This window comes from Coregonus lavaretus, assembly GCF_964263955.1.
Source record: "Coregonus lavaretus genome assembly, contig: HAP1_SCAFFOLD_274, whole genome shotgun sequence".
NCBI lineage: Eukaryota > Metazoa > Chordata > Actinopteri > Salmoniformes > Salmonidae > Coregonus > Coregonus lavaretus.
Genome location: NW_028167064.1, coordinates 409,961 through 434,027, shown reverse-complemented (window position 1 = coordinate 434,027; position 24,067 = coordinate 409,961). Strand labels below are relative to the sequence as shown.

The 24,067-nt window shown below is 47.5% G+C and overlaps 2 protein-coding genes and 1 long non-coding RNA gene across 3 annotated transcripts in view; all 3 read left to right on the top strand.

Moving 5' to 3' along the window:
* Positions 1–5,104, top strand: part of LOC311113929 (GPI transamidase component PIG-S-like) — a 35,626-nt gene extending 30,522 nt beyond the window's left edge. The window contains exons 9-11 of the mRNA XM_084189203.1: positions 2,781–2,881; positions 3,158–3,368; positions 3,713–5,104. Coding sequence (XP_084045329.1) covers positions 2,781–2,881; positions 3,158–3,368; positions 3,713–3,991 — 591 coding nt within the window. The 3' untranslated portion in view covers positions 3,992–5,104. The remainder of the gene's footprint in view (positions 1–2,780; positions 2,882–3,157; positions 3,369–3,712) is intronic.
* Positions 5,105–12,766: 7,662 nt separating this feature from the next.
* LOC311113924 (serine/arginine-rich splicing factor 1B-like) lies at positions 12,767–20,774 on the top strand. The gene is made up of 4 exons (XM_084189200.1): positions 12,767–13,462; positions 17,427–17,626; positions 19,611–19,783; positions 19,901–20,774. Exons 1-4 carry the CDS (start codon positions 13,251–13,253, stop codon positions 20,084–20,086), a joined length of 771 nt encoding a protein of 256 aa, XP_084045326.1. The 5' UTR covers positions 12,767–13,250; the 3' UTR covers positions 20,087–20,774.
* A 13-nt stretch (positions 20,775–20,787) lies between these two features.
* On the top strand, positions 20,788–23,635 carry LOC311113925. The gene is made up of 2 exons (XR_014611058.1): positions 20,788–21,115; positions 23,046–23,635. It is a non-coding gene; the product is annotated as an uncharacterized lncRNA (long non-coding RNA).
* The last annotated feature ends 432 nt before the right edge of the window (positions 23,636–24,067 follow it).

The following is a 24,067-nucleotide window of genomic DNA, read 5'->3' as shown; positions in this document are numbered from 1 at the left end:
TAATCAAAAGTGTTAAACAAATCAACATATATTTTATATTTGAGATTCTTCAAAGTAGCCACCCTTTGGCTTGATGACAGCTTTGCACACTCTTGGCATTCTCTCAACCAGCTTCATGAGGTAGTCACCTGGAATGCATTTCAATTAACAGGTGTACCTTGTTAAAAGTTAATTTGTGGAATTTCTTTCCCTCTTAATGCGTTTGAGCCAATCAGTTGTGTTGTGACAAGGTAGGGGGGTATACAGAAGATAGCCCTATTTGGTAAAAGACCAAGTCCATATTATTGCAAGAACAGCTCAAATAAGCAAAGAGAAACGACAGTCCATCATTACTTTAAGATATGAAGGTCAGTCAATCCAGAAAATGTCAAGAACTTTGAAAGATTCTTCAAGTGCAGTCGCAAAAACCATAAAGCGCTATGATGAAACTGGCTCTCAAGAGGACCGCCACAGGAAAGGAAGACCCAGAGTTACCTCTGCTGCAGAGGATTAGTTCATTAGAGTTACCAGTCTCAGAAATTGTAGCCCAAATAAATGCTTCACAGAGTTCAAGTAACAGACACATCTCAACATCAACTGTTCAGAGGGGGCAGAAACCCCTACTAAAGGACACCAATAAGAAGAAGAGACTTGCTTGGGCCAAGAAACACGAGCAATGGACATTAGACCGGTGGAAATCTGTCCTTTTGGTCTGATGAGTCCAAATTTGAGATTTCTGGTTCCAACCGCCGTGTCTATTTACCAAGAAGGAGAGTGATGGAGTGCTGTGTCAGATGACCTGGCCTCCACAATCACCCAACCTCTAACCAATTGAGATGGTTTGGGATGAGTCGGACGGCAGAGTGAAGGAAAAGCAGCCAACAAGTGCTCAGCATATGTGGGAACTCCTTCAAGACTGTTGGAAAATCATTCCAGGTGAAGCTGGTTGAGAGAATGCCAAGAGTGTGCAAAGCTGTCATCAAGGCAAAGGGTGGCTACTTTGAAGAATCTCAAATCTAAAATATATTTTGATTTGTCAACACTTGTTTGGTTACGACATGATTCCATATGTGTTATTTCATTGTTTTGATGTCTTCACTATTATTCTACAATGTAGAAAATAGTAAAAATAAAGAAAAACCCTTGAATGAGTAGGTGTGTCCAAACTTTTGACTGGTACTGTATCTCTAGTGCGTTCAGAAAGAATTCACATCCTTTGACTTTTTCCACATATTGTTGTTGCAAAGTGGGATTCAAATGGATTTCATTGTCATTTTTTGTCAATGATCTACACAACATACTCAAATGTCAAAGTGGAAGAAACTTTATTACATTTGTTTTTTTTTAAATCATGAAAAATACAACACTAATATATCTTGATAAGATAGGTATTCAACCCTCTGAATCAATACATGTTAGAATCAAATCACAGTCTTTCTGGGTAAGTCTCTGAGAGCTTTCCACACCTGGATTGTACAACATTTGCCCATTATTCTTTAGAAAATTCTTCAAGCTCTGTCAAATTGGTTGTTGATCATTGCTAGACAACCAATTGCAGGTCTTCAGGCCATAGATTTTCAAGCAGGTTAAAGTCAAAACTGTAACTCGGCCATCAGGAACATTCACTGTCTTCTTGGTAACCAACTCCAGTGTAGATTTGGCCTTGTGTTTTAGGTTATTGTCCTGCTGAAAGGAGAATTCATCTCCCAGTGTCTGTTGGAAAGCAGACTGAACAAGGTTTTCCTCCAGGATTTTGCCTGTGCTTAGCTCCAGTCAATTTCTTTTTTATCCTGAAAAACTCCCCAGTCCTTAATGATAACAAGCATACCCATAACATGATGCAGCCACCACTATGCTTGAAAATATAGAGAGTGGGACTCAGTAATGTGTTGTATTGGATTGTCCCCAAACATAACACTTTGTATTCAGGATAAAAAGTTAATTGCTTTGCCACATTTTCTGCAGTATTACTTTAGTGCCTTATTGCAAACAGGATGCATGTTTTGGAATATTTTTATTCTGTACAGGCTTCCTTCTTTTCACTCTGTCAATTAGGTTAGTATTGTGGAGTAACTACAATGTTGTTGATCCATCCTCAGTTTTCTTCTATCACAGCCAATAAACTCTGTAACTGTTTTAAAGTAATCATTGGCCTCATGGTGAAATCCCTGAGCTGTTTCCTTCCTCTACGACAACTGAGTTAGGAAGGACGCCTGTATCTTTGTAGTGACTGGGTGTATTGAGACACCATCCAAAGTGTAATTAATAACTTCACCATGCTCAAAGGGATATTCAATGTCTGCTTTTTTTTTTTTTTTTACCCATCTACCAATAGGAGCCCTTCTTTGCGAGGCATTAAAAAACCTCCCTGGTCTTTGTGGTTGAATCTGTGCTTGAAATTCACAGCTCGACTGATGGACCTTACAGATAATTGTCAGAGATGAGGCAGTCATTCAAAAATCATGTAAACACTATTTAGTCCATGCAACTTATTATGTGACTTGTTAAGCAAATGTTTACTCCTGAACTTCTTTAGGCCATAACAAAGGGGTTGAATACTTATTGACTCAAGACATTTCAGCTTTTCATTTGTAATTAATTTGTAAAAAATTTGAAATAACATAATTCCACTTTGACATTATGGGGTATTGTGTGCAGGCTAGTGACACCAAATCTCAATGTAATCCATTTTAAATTCAGGCTGTAACACAACAACATGTGGAAAAAGTTGAGGGGTGTGAATAATTTCTGAAGGGACTGGACATCACACACAATGTCTTCTGTTGTCTCCCCCTCTCTAGGTGTATAATGTCAATAATAGTTCTGGTCCTGGGACAGAGCTTCCTGTTGACATCAACATAGACATGACCAGAGTGATGGGAGTCTTCCTAGCACAGCTACGGTCAGTACTGCTGTGTGTGTGTGTGATTAAGGGGACGTTGATTTTATCCTTGTCTGTGATTTCCAATGCTTTCTCAGTGGGAGACGGCGTACGTTGACGGTCAGTGGAGATGACGCGTCCCTATCCATACAGTTTCCATCCACCGACAAAAAGTTCAGACCAGTTGAACTTTTGACGGGCCGGTGGATACGTTCGCTAATTGCACTCCGCGCACGAACCATGGACCAAAATGAATCAGTTCCCCCCCCCCTCTCTGTCTCTGTCTCTCTCCGTCAGGCTGATGTTGGGTGTCCAGTCGTCAGCCCCTCCCCCTGGCTTCCTGGTTGGCCCGTGTGGCCCCGCGGGATTGGCTGACTGGGAGTTGGATCGCCTCTTGTGGAGTCGCAGTGTAGAGAATGTTGCCACGGCAACGACAACCATCACCTCATTGGCCCAGCTGCTGGACCAGATAGGAAACATCGTCATCAACGACAACATCGCAGAACAGGTAGGGGCGGGGTGTGGGTGGGGTGTGGGTGTGTGTGTGTGTTTGTCTGTGTGTGTGTGTGTTTGTCTGTGTGTGTGTGTGTGTGTGTTTGTCTGTGTGTGTGTGTGTGTGTGTGTGTGTGTGTGTGTTTGTCTGTGTGTGTGTGTGTGTTTGTCTGTGTTTGTCTGTGTGTGTGTGTGTGTGTGTGTGTGTGTGTGTGTGTGTGTCTGTGTGTGTGTGTGTGTTTGTCTGTGTTTGTCTGTGTGTGTGTGTGTGTCTGTGTGTGTGTGTGTGTGTGTGTGTGTGTGTGTGTGTAGGTCTTGCCATTGCCATCGTCATGGTCGCTAACGGGTGTTTTCCGTCAGGTGTCGGCAGCGGTCGCCTCTCTCCAGTTGGCTGTGGGTCAGTTGGAGTCAGGGAACCTTGGCCTGGCCATGCAGTACAGTAAGGAAGCTATCCTCCAATCAGAACGAGCCTTCTTCGACCCCTCCCTCCTCCACCTCCTCTACTTCCCTGACGATCAGAAGTTTGCCATCTACATCCCTCTCTTCCTGCCCATGTGTGTTCCAATCCTGCTCTCGCTGCTCAAGATGGCCGCCGAGGCCCGCCAGAGACGAAGGGAGAGACAGGACAAGAAGGACTGAGATGGAGAGATCGACCAATGAACGCGCACACACTGTCGGTTCAAAGGTCAACAAAGTGTTTAAAGGAAACTGTCTGGACTCATAACCCAGATATGATATTAAGACCATTAGAAATACTGGCTCACAGAAGATAACCTACATGGGGCCGTATTGATCAACCTTCTCTCGATGAGTGTTGATTTAGGATCAGTTTTGCCTTTCAGAACACATTTTAATAAGGTTATGTGGACCTGATCCCAGATCAGCGCTCCTCTGAGCAGGGGTTGGAACCAAAATGATTTTCCAATCGTTCCCGAAGCAGAACCCTGTTCTTTTCGTTCCATTCCGGTGTTCCAACCAGATTGTTTTTATTTTATTAAAAAACAAGTTACTGTTCATATAGTTCCTATTTGTTCCTTTTTTAAACTCTGAAATCAATATCCTTTTACCATTTAGGTCATTCATTTATTCCTCCAGTTAGCACCAATATGTTTAGGCTATTACTAGCATCAAAACTTTACAGAATTATATACTAGACATTAGGAATGGTTTTGGAATAAAAAAATAACGTTGTTAACCGGTTATCAAGATTAGAAAATAACGGTTCTTTTCCGGGAACACTAGAGATCACTTTCGTTCCCGGGTTCAGTTATTCGTTCCTTGGAAAATGTCGTTCTTTTTTGTTTTCAGTTCTGTTCCCTGAACCGGTTCCAACCCCTGAATGAGACGCTTTACTGCAGTCTGAAACGCCTGGTGGCAGGGGGAGGATGCCATCACCATGGTGATGTTGAAACGTTTTTACTTGTCTTGTATTCGCCTGATGTCTGATCTGGAAGCAACAGGTCTCTCTTGCACTGTAGCAACAGGGTTTTGATTTGTTTTATTTATTTTGGGAATGATGCTTTACTTACGCTCTTGTCGATTCTTATATGAGAGGGACTCGTACGATTATTTGGGAATTAATTGATTTGATATTTATTTAGGGAAGGACGTCGTCCATCAAAGTCTGGTTGGACACAATCCCAGATAGAAGAACTGTCTCACTTTCTGAATTCTATATATTTTTGGTTTTGTTTGTTTGTTTTGTACAAGTTTATGACAATAAATAAAAAAAAAGGGGTCTGCTCTTATTTTATTCAGTTTGTTGATAAATATATTGAACAAAAATATAAACGCAACAATTTCAATGATTTTACTGAGTTACAGTTCATATAAGGAATCAGTCAATTTAAATAAATAAATTAGGCCCTAATCTATGGATTTCAGAAGGAGGGGAAGGGGCGGAGCCATGAGTGGGCCTGGGAGGGCTTAGGCCCAGCCAATCAGAATGAGGTTTTCCCCACAAAAGGGCTTCATTACAGACCAAAATACTCCTGTTTCATCAGCTGTCTGGGTGGCTGGTCTCAGACGATCCCAAAAAGTGAAGAAGCCGGATGTGGAGGTCCTGGGTTGGCGTGGTTAAACGTGGTTTGCGGTTTTGAGGCCGGCTGGATGTACTGCCAAATGCTCTTAAATGACATTGGAGATGGCTTATAGTAGAGAAATGAACATTAAATTATCTGGCAACAGCTCTGGTGGACATTCCTGCAGTCAGCATGCCAATTGCACGCTCCCTCAAAACTTGAGACATCTGTGGCATTGTGTTGTGTGACAAAACTGCACATTTTAGTTATTGTCCCCAGCACAAGGTGCACCTGTGTAATGATCATGCTGTTTAATCAGCTTCTTGATATGCCACACTTGTCAGGTGGATGGATTATCTTGGCAAAAGAGAAATGCTCACTAACAGGGATGTAAAGAAATTTGTGCACAAAATTTGAGAGAAATAAGCTTTCTGTGCGTATGGAAAATGTCTGGGATCTTTTATTTCAGGCCATGAAACATGGAACAGGCACTTTACATGTTACGTTTATATTTTTGTTCAGTATAGTAACTGCAAACATCAATTGTACTTATTCTAGGAACATTACTGCGTTCTGGTATTCGTCTGTGCAGGTTCCGACCGAACGGGTCGTCATTAGTTACCACGCCTACTCGACCAATCAGGTGAGGGAGTGTGATGACTGCATATTCCGGTTCTCGTGAAATGGCATATCTCGAGTTGAGTTTGAGGACCAAATAACTAAATACGTTCAGGAACATGAATTAGCAACGTCACTAAAATTCGCTACATTGAGAAAGGAGAAAAGTTTTGGACAGAAGGTTGCTGGCATTTATTTTTTTGATAACTAGTAGCTAACTTTTGCTACTCACATCTAAAATAAGAGATAAGAGATTCCATTCCAAGCACAGAGGAGTTGTACTATTTGATAGAGCAACGTTGTTCGTTTCCCTACAAGCCTTTTGTAGTGTCGAGTCAATGTTGCTAATTATTGCTGTTAAACAAAGGAGTCCGCTTATACTGAACTTTGATCATACGTTTTATTCATATCACAAGATTTCAGCATAAGTTTACGGATGTCATGATCACCCGGAGAGCAGTGTCCTCCAAATTACAATGTCTGCTCTGCTCTTCTTTGTTTAAACCCAGTACTTATACTATTCCCCAAAATATGGGTTGCTCCCTCTACTGTCCAATCCCCTGTTTACAACACACACTCCCTCTGTTCTATGTGGCGTCACACTAAAACAATTCCCTCTGACACTAAATAAACATCCTCTCAGGTTCCACTTAAAAACATTAACAAAGTCATAATCTTAATACACTACACTTTCATTCTAATAGTAATATATTTTATCTTGACCTTCGAATACCCCAAAGGTAGAAAAAGCGCTCCGTTGGACGCAGTGGCGGTCGGTGCCGTTTTAAGATGAGGATGATTTTTTTTAAATGAGTGTAACCGGTGTGAAATGGCTAGCTAGTTAGCGGTGCGCACTAGTAGCGTTTCAATCGGTGACGTCACTCGCTCGGAGACCTTGAAGTAGTTGTTTCCCTTTGCTCTGCAAGGGCCGCGGCTTTTATGGAGCGACGGGTAACGGTGCTTCGAAGGGTGACTGTTGTCGATGTGTGCAGAGGGTCCCTGGTTCGAGCCCAGGTTGGGGCGATGAGAGGGACGGCAGCAGCACTGTTACATGAGCACGGCCTTATTCCTATTACAGCATATTGGATGACTGTTATCCATATTCCATTCACCCAGCTCAATGTAACATCGATAGGTTTAGGCTACTACATAATACTACCATTTTCTATACCCATCATGAGGTTGCTACAACCTAGCCTATGAATGAAAGTTTACAACGTAGGTGCACACAGGCCGAGAGACATTTGAGAGACAAGGTGACAGACATATTCAGTACCGCCTTGCACACTCTTGCCTGAATCTAATTGATCTAGGGCAGGGTTCTTCACTTCCGGTCCTGGAGGGCCGAAACACCTCTGTTTTTCATCCTCTCCTTCTAATCAGGGGCTAATTCAGACCTGGGACACCAGGTGAGTGCAATTAACTACCAGGTAGAAATAAAATTGAAGAACCCTGATCTAGGGTGGTTATATTTGTCCTGTTTTCACTGCGTGTGTATATCAAACTGTAACCCTATGTAATACTGTGTATAGAAGTACCATGTATGTAAAAAGTGTTGGTCACTAAATCCGTCTAGAAGGACCATGTAGAAACGGTTGGCTGGTATGCCTTCACCCGTCTGAGCGGTCGGCTGTGAATGCCCTCACCCGTCTGAGCGGTCGGCTGTGAATGCCCTCGCCCGTCTGAGCGGTCGGCTGTGAATGCCCTCGCCCGTCTGAGCGGTCGGCTGTGAATGCCCTCGCCCGTCTGAGCGGTCGGCTGTGAATGTCCTCGCCCGTCTGAGCGGTCGGCTGTGAATGCCCTCGCCCGTCTGAGCGGTCGGCTGTGAATTACTCGCCCGTCTGAGCGGTCGGCTGTGAATTACTCGCCCGTCTGAGCGGTCGGCTGTGAATGCCCTCGCCCGTCTGAGCGGTCGGCTGTGAATGCCCTCGCCCGTCTGAGCGGTCGGCTGTGAATGCCCTCGCCCGTCTGAGCGGTCGGCTGTGAATGCCCTCGCCCGTCTGAGCGGTCGGCTGTGAATGCCCTCGCCCGTCTGAGCGGTCGGCTGTGAATGCCCTCGCCCGTCTGAGCGGTCGGCTGTGAATGCCCTCGCCCGTCTGAGCGGTCGGCTGTGAATGCCCTCGCCCGTCTGAGCGGTCGGCTGTGAATGCCCTCGCCCGTCTGAGCGGTCGGCTGTGAATGCCCTCGCCCGTCTGAGCGGTCGGCTGTGAATGCCCTCGCCCGTCTGAGCGGTCGGCTGTGAATGCCCTCGCCCGTCTGAGCAGTCGGCTGTGAATGCCCTCGCCCGTCTGAGCGGTCGGCTGTGAATGCCCTCGCCCGTCTGAGCGGTCGGCTGTGAATGCCCTCGCCCGTCTGAGCGGTCGGCTGTGAATGCCCTCGCCCGTCTGAGCGGTCGGCTGTGAATGCCCTCGCCCGTCTGAGCGGTCGGCTGTGAATGCCCTCGCCCGTCTGAGCGGTCGGCTGTGAATGCCCTCGCCCGTCTGAGCGGTCGGCTGTGAATTCCCTCGCCCGTCTGAGCGGTCGGCTGTGAATTACTCGCCCGTCTGAGCGGTCGGCTGTGAATTACTCGCCCGTCTGAGCGGTCGGCTGTGAATGCCCTCGCCCGTCTGAGCGGTCGGCTGTGAATGCCCTCGCCCGTCTGAGCGGTCGGCTGTGAATGCCCTCGCCCGTCTGAGCGGTCGGCTGTGAATGCCCTCGCCCGTCTGAGCGGTCGGCTGTGAATGCCCTCGCCCGTCTGAGCGGTCGGCTGTGAATGCCCTCGCCCGTCTGAGCGGTCGGCTGTGAATTACTCGCCCGTCTGAGCGGTCGGCTGTGAATTACTCGCCCGTCTGAGCGGTCGGCTGTGAATGCCCTCGCCCGTCTGAGCGGTCGGCTGTGAATGCCCTCGCCCGTCTGAGCGGTCGGCTGTGAATGCCCTCGCCCGTCTGAGCGGTCGGCTGTGAATGCCCTCGCCCGTCTGAGCGGTCGGCTGTGAATGCCCTCGCCCGTCTGAGCGGTCGGCTGTGAATGCCCTCGCCCGTCTGAGCGGTCGGCTGTGAATGCCCTCGCCCGTCTGAGCGGTCGGCTGTGAATGCCCTCGCCCGTCTGAGCGGTCGGCTGTGAATGCCCTCGCCCGTCTGAGCGGTCGGCTGTGAATGCCCTCGCCCGTCTGAGCGGTCGGCTGTGAATGCCCTCGCCCGCCTGAGCGGTCGGCTGTGAATGCCCTCGCCCGTCTGAGCGGTCGGCTGTGAATGCCCTCGCCCGTCTGAGCGGTCGGCTGTGAATGCCCTCGCCCGTCTGAGCGGTCGGCTGTGAATGCCCTCGCCCGTCTGAGCGGTCGGCTGTGAATGCCCTCGCCCGTCTGAGCGGTCGGCTGTGAATGCCCTCACCCGTCTGAGCGGTCGGCTGTGAATGCCCTCGCCCGTCTGAGCGGTCGGCTGTGAATGCCCTCGCCCGTCTGAGCGGTTGGCTGTGAATGCCCTCACCCGTCTGAGCGGTCGGCTGTGAATGCCCTCACCCGTCTGAGCGGTCGGCTGTGAATGCCCTCACCCGTCTGAGCGGTCGGCTGTGAATGCCCTCGCCCGTCTGAGCGGTCGGCTGTGAATGCCCTCGCCCGTCTGAGCGGTCGGCTGTGAATGCCCTCGCCCGTCTGAGCGGTCGGCTGTGAATGCCCTCGCCCGTCTGAGCGGTCGGCTGTGAATGCCCTCGCCCGTCTGAGCGGTCGGCTGTGAATGCCCTCGCCCGTCTGAGCGGTCGGCTGTGAATGCCCTCGCCCGTCTGAGCGGTCGGCTGTGAATGCCCTCGCCCGTCTGAGCGGTCGGCTGTGAATGCCCTCACCCGCTGTCTACTTCTAACTGATTGGTTTGGTTCTGTCCTCCTATAGTGCTGTCTGGTTAGAACATGATGTTGAGGCCCATCGCTGTCCTCTTGATAGTCACCACCACACACAGACAGACACAGGCACACACAGACAGACACAGGCAGACACAGGCAGACACAGGCAGACACAGCTGTTTCCATTTGAAGAAGTTGATATGATTGTGGTCATCTGAATGACTTGGAATCTTATTGTTGTGGTTCTATAAGACAAAGATATGAATACATGTAAACAGCATTAGTTAAGGGTTACAACTATACAATATACATATACAGTGCCTTCGGAAAGTTTTCAGACCCCTTGACTTTTTCCACATTTTGTTACGTTACAGCCATATTCTAAAATTGATTAAATAAAACAATTTCCTCAGCAACCGACACACAATACCCCATAATTACAAAGTGAAAACAGGTTTTAGCAAATGTTTGCTAATTTATTAAAAACAAAAAACAGAAATACCTTATTTACATAAGTATTCAGGGATGTAGCTCAGTAGGTAGAGCATGGTGTTTGCAACGCCAGGGTTGTGGGTTCGATTCCCATGGGGGGCCAGTATGAAAAAAAAAATTGATGCACTCACTAAGTCGCTCTGGATAAGAGCGTCTGCTAAATGACTTAAATGTCAAATGTATTCAGACACTTTGCTATGAGACTCGAAATTGAGCTTAAGTGCATCCTGTTTCCATTGATCGTCCTTGAGATGTTTCTACAACTTGATTGGAGTCCACCTGTGGTACATTTTTATTGATTGGACATGATTTGGAAAGGCACACACCTGTCTATATAAGGTCCAACAGTTCCTAGAGCTGGCCGCCCGGCCAGACTGAGCAATCGGGGGAGAAGGGCCTTGGTCAGGGAGGTGACCAAGAACCCGATGGTCACTAACAGCGCTCTAGAGTTCCTCTGTGGAGATGGGAGAACCTTCCAGAAGGACAACCATCTCTGCAGCACTCCACCAATCAGGCCTTTATGGTAGAGTGGCCAGACGGAAGCCACTCCTCAGTAAAAGGCACATGACAGCCCACTTGGAGTTTGCCAAAAGGCACTTAAAGGACTCTCAGACCATGAGAAACAAGATTATCTGGTCTGATGAAACCAAGATTGAACTCTTTGGCCTGAATGCCAAGCGTCACATCTGGAGGAAACCCGGCACCATCCCTACGGTGAAGCATGGTGGTGGCAGCATCATGCTGTGGGGATGTTTTTCAGCGGCAGGGACTGGGAGACTAGTCAGGATCGAGGGAAAGATGAACGGAGCAAAGTACAGAGAGATCCTTGATGAAAACCTGCTCCAGAGCGCTCAGGACCTCAGACTGGGGTGAATGTTCACCTTCCAACAGGACAACCACCGTAAGCACACAGCCAAGACAATGCAGGAGTGGCTTCGGGACAAGTCTCTGAATGTCCTTGAGTGGCCCAGCCAGAGCCCGGACTTGAACCCGATCTAACATCTCTAAAGAGACCTGAAAATAGCTGTGCAGCGACGCTCCCCATCCAACCTGACAGAGCTTGAGAGGATCTGCAGAGAAGAATGGGAGAAACTCCCCAAATACAGGTGTGCCAAGCTTGTAGCGTCATACCCAAGAAGACTCGAGGCTGTAATCGCTGCCAAAGGTGCTTCAACAAAGTACTGAGTAAAGGCTCTGAATACTTATGTAAATGTCATATTTAAGTTTTTGGGGGGGGGATTAATTTGCTAAAATTTCTAAAAAACAGTTTTTGCTTTGTAATTATGGGGTATTGTGTGTAGATTGATGAGGGGAAAAAACAATTTAATCAATTTTAGAATATGGCTGTAACGTAACAAAATGTGGAAAAAGTCAAGGGGTCTGAATACTTTCCGAAGGCTAACAGGGCTATAAACACAGCATCAATATAAACCTAAACTTAAACATTCACCTCTTGGAGAGCGAGAGAGAGAAACAAATTACTTGGATTGACAAAGGGTCAAGATGTATGGCGCCCTCTCTCTCCAGCCTCAGATCTGACCTGGCCCCACAGGGCCATAAATGACTGTGCTGTCTGGGATGACTCTAGAAGCTCGCCCATGGCAGCACAATAAAACATCTTAATAAAGGCCACTATGGGAAACGCTGTGGTAGCGTGTGCATGCAAAATACTATGTTTATCAATACAACAATTAAACCACTTCTGCAAAAGTACTTGTGCAACCAAATGCAATAATAACACTTACGTACGGAATAAAACAACATACAATAAGAAGATCATTTTCGCCCTGTTCGACCAAAGCTAATAATTAGAACAGATGAAAGTTATTCTCCTATTAACCTACTGGTTTCATTGGCTGGCAGAGCTACCAGCAGACTGGGGCGCATTACAACAAGTCATCTAGTTTGTCTCTATTCTTCTGTCACATTCATCTCTAGCAACATCAATAAATTAAACTGGTTGTTCCCATATAGAGTACTGATTTCAAATCACTAGCTTGCCCTGCATGATGGAATGCTAAATTAGGCACAGGACAGTTCTGTGTGTATTCACTTTGCAGCTAGTGGACAATAAGCTTTTTAGGCCTATAGACCACGGTCGCAAGGCATATGAACAGGTTATAGAGCAAACAACGCAATTATCACAACACATAGGATGTAAAATTGCTTTTTTTCTGTCCTGGCTTCCCCAGTGATTTTACCCACGCACCACTACTTATAAATAACCAAATCATGGATGGATCAATAGATAAAAGAAACGCGTGTCTCTCGTCTGCTCCTGCAAGACCGTCGGCATACGCGTCATTACATCTCCCTCGTCTGATTGGTGGTTTCCCATGGCGTCATCACACTTCCTCATCTGATCGGTCGAGTAGGCGGGCCCTCTGACTTCGTGGCTGTGGTAACTAGTGACGACGAAACGACCGCGAGACCCGAAGACGGTAACAGTATGACGATAGGCGGATCCCCGATCACGCGGGTAGGCGACGTTGGCTAGCTAAGCGCACGCGCAGAAGTGCGTCATCGGGTCTAACGGTCGCCTTTCGTTTTTGACGAAAATGAAAACGTGTCAGTTTGTCACTTTCACGAGGTTGTGGTAATAACGTGTTCAAATACTTAAAAACGTTGGCTCGAATCTAGGTTGTGCCTTTAGATTAAAAAAACAAAAACAAACTCCGGCCTGGTCTGCTTCCCAAGCGGTCCCGGAAGTCTTGCGCCTCTGGGTTTAAAAACTCTGTGGCGAGGCCTCGGCACCATTTTGAGAAGCCGCTCTAGTCTGCGAGAGTTGTGGTGGGAATTTTTGTATTTTGTTGCTAGCTAGCTAGTTAGTTAGCAAACTTCGTGTGAACTGTTAACCAGAGATAGCTTGCTATTTTTACAAGAGCAATTGGCTAAATAACATTAAAGGGTTTTAACCAACTTTTAAACGACTAAAGTTAGCTAGCAGTCTACGGATGTCAGGAGATAATATGTCGGGCGGCGGGAGCGTGGTTCGTGGCCCAGCGGGAAACAACGACTGTCGGATCTACGTGGGTAACCTGCCACCAGATATCCGCACTAAAGACGTGGAGGATGTGTTTTATAAGTACGGGGCGATCCGAGATATCGATCTGAAGAACCGGAGGGGAGGACCGCCGTTCGCTTTTGTGGAATTCGAGGACCCCAGGTAGCTAACTATGCTAAAAACATAATTACGTTGCTTTCAGAACACAAACAGATAGCTAACATTCGCTACGTAGCTAGCCCCAGGAGGAGTTTGGTAACAACTAGCAACATTTAGCTAGCTCGCTACCTCGTGTTGTGTTTAGAGGCGGAGATATTGGTGTGTTGTTGACAGACAGTTTTACCAGAGTATGTGTATATATATATATATATATATATGTGTGTGTGCTCTTTGATTTTACAACCATGGTCCAGTACCAAGTTAATGAGGTGGTCGTCACTAGTTTCCACAGCCACAGTCATAATTATGGCTTAACGAAGAGTTGTGCAAGATGGCGATGGGCCGGACACATTACTTTTTTTTTTTTAACGCTTCTTTCTTTTAAAATAGTTAATTGCATCTGCCATGGAGTCCAGTTTCATAATATTACAGTTTGTCCCAACTGCGTGCCGTAGTTTAGAAGAGTGCCTGGGCGTTCGTAAATTCAGTGTTGTCAGATGGTCCGTTCGTAAAGTAGTCAGTTATTCTGCGCTCTGGCACACTCAGACGAGAGTGCTCTGAAATCGGAGTAGATGGCCAGAGTTAATTTACGAACGCACCCTAAGAAATATCCAAATAAACCTAATGGGTTTACGGAAAATAACTTGATAAACATAAGGTTACCTATCAAAAGTGAAAACATTCATTTTTCAGAAAAAGGTGTAAAAGCTAACACGTGTCCCTGTCTTCTTCAAGTTGTGGCCAATTTAAACCACTTTTGTGTGTGTGACGAAATAACGTTTTTTGGGACGATTTGTTGTTTTATAAATGGCTGCTGGGTAATTTGATATGCGTTGACATCTGTAACACGAGATCCACATAGCATGTTGGGGAGATTAAACAAAGGATGCCGATTCATTTTCAATGGAGGAAATGAAGTGGGCGGGGACCATTGTGCGAGGGACGTGAACAGGGCGGGACCTAAATTGGGGAAAGCAAATACTCGGAGACATCGCATTGTTATTTACCAATCAAAGCTCACTACAGTTTACATCCCCTACTGGATTGGCTGTTGATACCTATCACTACCTAGCCTGCTTGCTTGCGCCAACAGTAGGGCGAAGCAAGAATGTCTATCTGAATTTACGTGTTAAAAGGGTCTCGTATTTTGTTAGTAGGCATCGAATTGAGCGAGTGCTACGCAGGTTCACTGGGGGCGTTTTCACACACAGTTCTGAGCTGTAGACAAAAATCAGTTAGACTATTTGTTACGTTGTATTTTATTAATTTGGTCCGGTTGGTTTCACGTTGCCAAATGAACAGCAATTCCTAAACAAAACCATGTATCCATGCAAGTCATTTGTTTATTGGACAAAAATGCTCACGTTAAATCCCTTTTATGATTATTATGAAGCATCACTTGTGCGTCCCAATCTTCATATTACTTTGGTCTTCCAACAACGTGCTGGAGGAAGCCGCTCTAACTGCGACGTGAATAGTCAATGTTCAGGAGCCTCCAGCCCCATCTCCCCTAATCTGCATTGGATGCACTCATAAATGCGCTGCTACTCACAGAATGTTTCAGAGATCTCAAGTTATGATGCTACATGCGTTTCATCAAATGCAGTCAACCGACCAATTATTTTCCTGTGTTTTGGTCCGGACTGCGTTCTCACTGGCAGCGAACAGCACCACTGAACGAATTGAATCAGACCAAGACCACCCTTTTTGAGCGAGCTACGGTGCGTCGTTTAGTGTGCTCCGGAGTGCAGGTAGAATGTTCACACCAGTCCAAACAAACCAAACTAAGGGGGTAAACGCACCAGATTTTTTTTGGGGGGGGGAAACGCTCCAAACCAGTTTGGTGTGAAAACGTGAGTTGCAAACCACATAAATGGGTCTAGCTCATTTATTAGCAACTAATGGTTTAATGGTGATTTGTAGGTGCGTTTACCCCCTTAGTTGCCTAGTTAAATAAAGGTAAAATAAAAGTAGTTGCTACCCCAGATTGAGCCCAGCGAACATCCACGATATCTCTTTCTCATGCGAATGACTGACGGGGATTTGGGCCTTGTCGGGTGTCTGTAGAATATCCTTCACGTCCGATTCGTTAAAGAAAAAAATCTTCGTCCAGTACGAGGTGAGTAATCGCTGTCCTGATATCCAGAAGCTCTTTTCGGTCATAAGAGACGGTGGCAGAAACATTATGTACAGAATAAATTCCAAATAACGCTTAAAAAAAAAACACCCACAATTGCTTAGAGCACGTAAAACGGCAGCCATCACCTCCTTCGGCGCCATTAAAACATCCAGCCGGGTCTACTTCCTCACTAGTCAACAACACAGGGTTCCTAAGTTAGCAGGACGAGTAGGCTTCGTTCAACACCTAGCTACCTACTATTGCTTCTGCATTGCTTGCTATTTGGGGTTTTAGGCTGGGTTTCTGTATAGCACTTTTTATTTATTTTATTTATTTCACCTTTATTTAACCAGGTAAGCCAGTTGAGAACAAGTTCTCATTTACAACTGCGACCTGGCCAAGATAAAGCAAAGCAGTGCGATTAAAAACAACAACACAGAGTTACATTTGGGGTAAAACAAAGTAAAAAAAAATACAACAGAAAATCTATATACAGTGTGTGCAAATGTAGCAAGTTATGGAGGTAAGGCAATAAATAGGCTATAGTGCAAAATAATTACAATTAGTATTAACACTGGAATGCTAGATGTGCAAGAGATTATGTGCAAATAGAGATACTGGGGTGCAAAAGAGCAAAATAAATAACAATATGGGGATGAGGTAGTTGGGTGGGCTAATTTCAGATGGGCTGTGTACAGGTGCAGTGATCGGTAAGCTGCTCTGACAACTGATGCTTAAAGTTAGTGAGGGAGATAAGAGTCTCCAGCTTCAGAGATTTTTGCAGTTCGTTCCAGTCATTGGCAGCAGAGAACTGGAAGGAATGGCGGCCAAAGGAGGTGTTGGCTTTGGGGATGACCAGTGAGATATACCTGCTGGAGCGCAGACTACGTGTGGGTGCTGCTATGGTGACCAATGAGCTAAGATAAGGCGGGGATTTGCCTAGCAGTGATTTATAGATGGCCTGGAGCCAGTGGGTTTGACGACGAACTTGTAGTGAGGACCAGCCAACAAGAGCGTACAGGTCACAGTGGTGGGTAGTATATGGGGCTTTGGAGACAAAACGGATGGCACTGTGATAGACTACATCCAATTTGCTGAGTAGAGTGTTGGAGGCTATTTTGTAAATGACATAGCCGAAGTCAAGGATCGGTAGGATAGTCAGTTTTACGAGGGCATGTTTGGCAGCATGAGTGAAGGAGGCTTTGTTGCAAAATAGGAAGCCAATTCTAGATTTAACTTTGGATTGGAGATGCTTAATGTGAGTCTGGAAGGAGAGTTTACGGTCTAACCAGCTTTGTAGTTGTCCACATACTCTAGGTCAGACCCGCCGAGAGTAGTGATTCTAGTCGGGTGGGCGGGTGCAAGCAGCGTTCGATTGAAGAGCATGCATTTAGTTTTACTAGTGTTTAAGAGCAGTTGGAGGCTACTGAAGGAGTGTTGTATGGCATTGAAGCTTGTTTGGAGGTTTGTTAACACAGTGTCCAATGAAGGGCCAGATGTATACAAAATTGTGTCGTCTGCGTAGAGGTGGATCTGAGAGTCACCAGCAGCAAGAGCGACATCATTGATATACACGGAGAATAGAGTCGGCCCAAGAATTGAACCCTGTGGCACCCCCATAAGAGACTGCTTTGTGACATCTGCTGACATAAAGGGCTTTATAAATACATTTGATTGATATTGAACAACTCGGTGAAAACAACATTCCACAGGTAGGCTGTGGAGGCAGAGTGAAGTAGCTAGCTAATTAACTATTGGCCCTCTCAAATCTAACTGTCTGTGTTGTCATGTCTGTCTGTCTATCTCTGCCTGTCTGTCTCTCTGTCACTCTCGGTGTGTGTGTCCCAGGGATGCTGATGATGCGGTGCACGGTCGTGATGGTTATGACTACGATGGTTACCGTCTCCGGGTGGAGTTCCCCCGTAGTGGGCGTGGGGGAGGGAGAGGGGGGGGTGGCGGCGGCAGGGGGGGTGGCGATGGAGGAGGAGCCCCAAGAGGACGATACGGCCCTCCCTCGCGGCGCTCAGAGTACAGAGTCATCGTCTCAGGTCAGTCTTTACTGTCACCCCTCCTCCCCCTGTCTTTACTGTTACCCCTCTCCTCCTCTTCCTCCCTCTCCAGGTCTCCTCCTGTCTTTACTGTGTTACCCCTCCTCCTCCTCTTCCTCCCTCTCCAGGTCTCCTCCTGTCTTTACTGTGTTACCCCTCCTCCTCCTCCTCTTCCTCCCTCTCCAGGTCTCCTCCTGTCTTTACTGTGTTACCCCTCCTCCTCCTCCTCTTCCTCCCTCTCCAGGTCTCCTCCTGTCTTTACTGTGTTACCCCTCCTCCTCCTCTTCCTCCCTCTCCAGGTCTCCTCCTGTCTTTACTGTGTTACCCCTCCTCCTCCTCCTCTTCCTCCCTCTCCAGGTCTCCTCCTGTCTTTACTGTGTTACCCCTCCTCCTCCTCTTCCTCCCTCTCCAGGTCTCCTCCTGTCTTTACTGTGTTACCTCTCCTCCTCCTCTTCCTCCCTCTCCAGGTCTCCTCTTCTCTTTACTGTGTTACCCCTCTCCTCCTCTTCCTCCCTCTCCAGGTCTCCTCCTGTCTTTACTGTGTTACCCCTCTCCTCCTCTTCCTCCCTCTCCAGGTCTCCTCCTGTCTTTACTGTGTTACCCCTCTCCTCCTCTTCCTCCCTCTCCAGGTCTCCTCCTGTCTTTACTGTGTTACCTCTCCTCCTCCTCTTCCTCCCTCTCCAGGTCTCCTCCTGTCTTTACTGTTACCCCTCTCCTCCTCTTCCTCCCTCTCCAGGTCTCCTCCTGTCTTTACTGTGTTACCTCTCCTCCTCCTCTTCCTCCCTCTCCAGGTCTCTTCTCTTTACTGTGTTACCCCTCTCCTCCTCTTCCTCCCTCTCCAGGTCTCCTCTTCTCTTTACTGTGTTACCCCTCCTCCTCCTCTTCCTCCCTCTCCAGGTCTCCTCCTGTCTTTACTGTGTTACCCCTCCTCCTCCTCTTCCTCCCTCTCCAGGTCTCCTCCTGTCTTTACTGTGTTACCCCTCCTCCTCCTCTTCCTCCCTCTCCAGGTCTCCTCCTGTCTTTACTGTTACCCCTCCTCCTCCTCTTCCTCCCTCTCCAGGTCTCCTCTTCTCTTTACTGTGTTACCCCTCCTCCTCCTCTTCCTCCCTCTCCAGGTCTCCTCCTGTCTTTACTGTGTTACCCCTCCTCCTCCTCTTCCTCCCTCTCCAGGTCTCCTCCTGTCTTTACTGTGTTACCCCTCCTCCTCCTCCTCTTCCTCCCTCTCCAGGTCTCCTCCTGTCTTTACTGTGTTACCCCTCCTCCTCCTCTTCCTCCCTCTCCAGGTCTCCTCCTGTCTTTACTGTGTTACCTCTCCTCCTCCTCTTCCTCCCTCTCCAGGTCTCCTCTTCTCTTTACTGTGTTACCCCTCTCCTCCTCTTCCTCCCTCTCCAGGTCTCCTCCTGTCTTTACTGTGTTACCCCTCTCCTCCTCTTCCTCCCTCTCCAGGTCTCCTCCTGTCTTTACTGTGTTACCCCTCTCCTCCTCTTCCTCCCTCTCCAGGTCTCCTCCTGTCTTTACTGTGTTACCTCTCCTCCTCCTCTTCCTCCCTCTCCAGGTCTCCTCCTGTCTTTACTGTTACCCCTCTCCTCCTCTTCCTCCCTCTCCAGGTCTCCTCCTGTCTTTACTGTGTTACCTCTCCTCCTCCTCTTCCTCCCTCTCCAGGTCTCTTCTCTTTACTGTGTTACCCCTCTCCTCCTCTTCCTCCCTCTCCAGGTCTCCTCTTCTCTTTACTGTGTTACCCCTCCTCCTCCTCTTCCTCCCTCTCCAGGTCTCCTCCTGTCTTTACTGTGTTACCCCTCCTCCTCCTCTTCCTCCCTCTCCAGGTCTCCTCCTGTCTTTACTGTTACCCCTCCTCCTCCTCTTCCTCCCTCTCCAGGTCTCCTCCTCTCTTTACTGTGTTACCCCTCTCCTCCTCTTCCTCCCTCTCCAGGTCTCCTCTTCTCTTTACTGTGTTACCCCTCTCCTCCTCTTCCTCCCTCTCCAGGTCTCCCCTCTAGTGGTAGCTGGCAGGACCTAAAGGACCACATGCGCGAGGCAGGCGACGTGTGTTATGCTGACGTGTTCCGGGACGGTACCGGCGTGGTGGAGTTCGTACGCAAGGAGGACATGACCTACGCTGTCCGCAAGCTGGACAACACCAAGTTCCGCTCCCACGAGGTACGTCAGAGGTTGATTTGGAATCCAGGGGGAAACGCTGTTGGTTCGAGTCGACACCCTGTGAGTCTCACCAGGCAGCTTTCTCTTCTCCTCTGTGGTTTGTATGTGTGTGTTTAGGGAGAGACTGCTTACGTGCGCGTGAAGGTGGACGGACCTCGCAGCCCCAGTTACGGACGCTCCCGCTCTCGTAGCCGTAGCAACGGGCGTAGCAACAGCCGCTCACGCAGCTTCTCACCGCCGCGACGCAGCCGGCCCTCTCCACGCTACTCGCCACGACACTCCCGATCACGCTCCCGCACCTAGACACACACGGCCCCCAGGGAGAGAGATGTGACATCATCCGACCAGGAGAGGGACAGGCGCCCCCCCCCCCGGTGGACCTGCTAATGTTCTCTTGGCTCGTCTACCTCTTGTTCTTTCATCCTCCTGTTTCTGGTCTAGTTGCCCTCAGCTGTGGTTTGGCTTATGACCTCTGTTCTCTTTGTATCTGCTGGCCCCTCCCTCTACTATCTTCCCCCCCCCTCTCTCTCTCTCCTCCCTGTCCTGTCTATCTCCCCCCTCTCTCTCTCTCTCCCCTCCCTGTCCTCTCTCCCCTCCCTGTCCTCTCTCTCCTCCCTGTCCTGTCTATCTCCCCCCCCTCTCTCTCTCTCCTCCCTGTCCTGTCTATCTCTCCCCTCTCTCTCCTCCCTGTCCTGTCTATCTCCCCCCTCTCTCTCTCTCTCCTCTCTGTCCTCTCTCTCTCCTCCCTGTCCTCTCTCTCTCCTCCCTGTCCTGTCTATCTCCCCCCCTCTCTCTCTCTCCTCCCTGTCCTGTCTATCTCCCCCCTCTCTCTCTCTCCTCTCTGTCCTCTCTCTCTCCTCTCTGTCCTCTCTCTCTCCTCTCTGTCCTCTCTCTCCTCCCTGTCCTCTCTCTGTCCTCTCTCTCTCCTCTCTGTCCTCTCTCTCCTCCCTGTCCTCTCTCTCTCCTCCCTGTCCTCTCTTTCCTCCCTGTCCTGTCTATCTCCCCCCCCCCCCCCCCCCCACTCTCTCTCCTCTCTCTCTCCTTCTCTTTGTCCCTGTCTCTTGCCACCTCCATTCTGTGTAAAGGGCTTTAATGATGTTTCTGTTAGTTTTGACTGGCTGGCGGGAGGAGGTGTGGGGAGGGATGGATGGTTTTATTATTTTCCTTGGCCTGTTGTGACGTGTTGTTATGCTGACCTCTGACCTGTCTGTCATGTGTCTCTCTGTAGAGATCACAGGAGCAAGCTGATAGGCTGCTGGGAAACAGGAAACAGGAAACAGTTCATATTAGGATTAACAGGAGGAGCAGGAGGAGTCAAATAACCAGCCAATGGTATGACTGCAGTAGTCTCTCATCCAATCAGCTCTCAGACCTGATGTTTTAGTTTTTCTGACCCAGTAATATTATTGAACTGGTTTTAACTTTCTACTGTACAGACATGCTTTGTCACCTCCCACTCACCCCTCCCCCTCTCCTTCCCTCCCTGCCAGCCTCCCCTGGTTTTCTATACACCGTTTCTGGTCAGAGAGTAACATGCAGGACCGTGTCTCTGGGACCGTGTCTCTGTCGGGGCAGGGTCAATAGGACCGTGTCTCTGGGACCGTGTCTCTGTCGGGGCAGGGTCAATAGGACAGTGTCTCTGGGACAGGGTCAATAGGACAGTGTCTCTGTCGGGGGCAGGGTCAATAGGACAGTGTCTCTGGGACAGTGTCTCTGTCGGGGGCAGGGTCAATAGGACACTCTCTGTCGGGGGCAGGGTCAAGAGGACACTGTCTCTTTCGGGGGCAGGGTCAAGAGGACACTGTCTCTGTCGGGGGCAGGGTCAATAGGACACTCTCTGTCGAGGCAGTGTCAATGGTTGGTTCTATTTTCTCAGTAGTCTTGGTTCAGAGAACTTTAGTTCTAATGTTTAGGTGAGTTTTCTGCTGTACATTTCTTCTCTTAAAAAACACACCGCTTTCATAGCCAGCAGGTTGTGATAGTGTTGTGATGGCTGATTGGCCGTAGCAGGCTGTAATAATGTGGCTGATTGGCTGTAGCGAGGCTGGGCGGTCTTCCATATGTTACTATGTACCGGTATTGAAACACGGACCGGTTTGGGTTTTTACTGTACCTTCTGTAACGGTATTTGAATGTTTGGTTTGTTAAATGTGATACACCGTGTGTAACGTCCATTTCTATAGTCTCTCCATGCCGCTTTCCACAGACATAGCCCCGCCCCCTGTCACTCAAAGAGCGCATTTGTTGTTGCTCTGACCACTAGACACTTGTGTCCAGTCTGCTTGGTCCAATGCAGAACATGTGACAATGTTGGTGACAACGAAGCTGTTTCCACTTTGCGTCTTAATATAAATCCACTAGCGTTCTATAATTACACTATTAGTTTGTTTCTTACATCTGCAAACAGCAAATTTGTATTTTCATAGCAAGTTGGGCCTAAATCTTGTTAGTCGCTAATGCTAACTGCTAGCTTGCTAATAAATGTACTGAGTCAGAGAACGTAATTAGCTATACAGCCTGGTAATACCAGTGACGGGGTAGAACTAAATCAGCATGTTTGTACAGCAGTATCTTCTAAATCAGAGGAATATGCGTAACATTAATGTTAGCTACATGAAATAGCTAAGAGAGAACATTCAATGTAGCCAAAGATTAGAGTCCCCTAGGAAACACTTGTCAACACTTTGGTTCCCACCCTGTGACAATAACTCCTCCTGGCGTTTTCATTCGTTGTCATGTCAACACTGTATTCAAAGTGCCCACTATTATATTCAAACTATAGATTTAGAATAATCATTATATTTTCACTTTATTCCAACAGTTCACCCAAGTGTTTTGCTCTGAATCTCAAGTCAAATCTCCAATTGCTACATTTGGTTAAAAATAAGGCCTGGTTTGTTCGTCCATATTGTACAGCCGGTGCTACGTGGCAGTGGGGAAATGATTGCAGGAAATTCAGAAATTTATGAAAATACATTTGGTTGAATTGAACAATATAAAACGATCAGAATGGAGAAAGACCCATTTTTATTTTATTTTTACTCACTTAGAATGTATGTGTTGCCACCCTGGGATCAAGCTCTACTCATAAAGCACATTTAGAACTCTTTTTATTTAATTTTTTATACCGTGATATGATATTTTGGCCATATCGCTCAGCCCTAACTGTAGCAGGCTGCGATAGTTTGGCTGTAGCAGGCTGTGAGTGATTCTAACCTGTTGCTCCTTCCCTCTCTCTGTTGGGTGTGGGATCTGTCTCAAGGAGGGCTGTGATTGGAGGAGGGCTCTCTGTCTCCCCGTCCCGGAGCCAATCAGACCATCAGGATTCAGGATCAGAGCAGGGATTAGGATTAAGGATGGAGAGAGAGAACAAACACGGAGTGGGACATAGGATCAGGACCAGCCCACAGCCCAGCCCACTGGAAACCTAGAAACTAGACCCAATTCACTCACATGGCTCTCAAACGCACTAAATTACAGTTTTAGTATTTTTTTCCCCCCCGCGTGGACCCCCCAGCGCCCTGCTGGGATCCTGACAAGCGTTCTTTTGTATTTTATTGTTTGAGGAGCTCGGCGCAAAACCAGGAGACTGGCTCAGGATGGAGGGAGGCGCACATAAGGAGAGCGGTAACTAGAAGGGAATTATAATCTGGGATGGATGGAGGGTAATGTGTTTGTTCTTTTTAAAGTGATGGAGGGGTTGGATGGATGAAGGGTAATGTGTTTGTTCATTAAAGGTTTGGAGGGAGGGTATAGTGTTTTTTTTGGGGGGGGGGGGGTTGTGTTGTTTCCTCAGTAGGTTTTATGAGTTTCTTTCCTTAACTCCTCTTCAATAAAGTGTCTTCTACAGTAGATGATCTGTGTTCCTCTGATTCTGCTGCAGTCTGTGTTTCTCTGTCTCTGATGTATCAAATCTGATCCTATCCTAATGCTACGTACATAACCAAGTCCTAATGCTACGTACATAACCAAGTCCTAATGCTAGGTACATAACCAAGTCCTAATGCTACGTATATAAACAAGTCCTAATGCTACGTATATAACCAAGTCCTAATGCTACGTACATAACCAAGTCCTAATGCTACGTATATAACCAAGTCCTAATGCTACGTACATAACCAAGTCCTAATGCTACGTACATAACCAAGTCCTAATGCTACGTACATAACCAAGTCCTAATGCTACGTATATAACCAAGTCCTAATGCTACGTGTATAACCAAGTCCTAATGCTACGTACATAACCAAGTCCTAATGCTACGTATATAACCAAGTCCTAATGCTA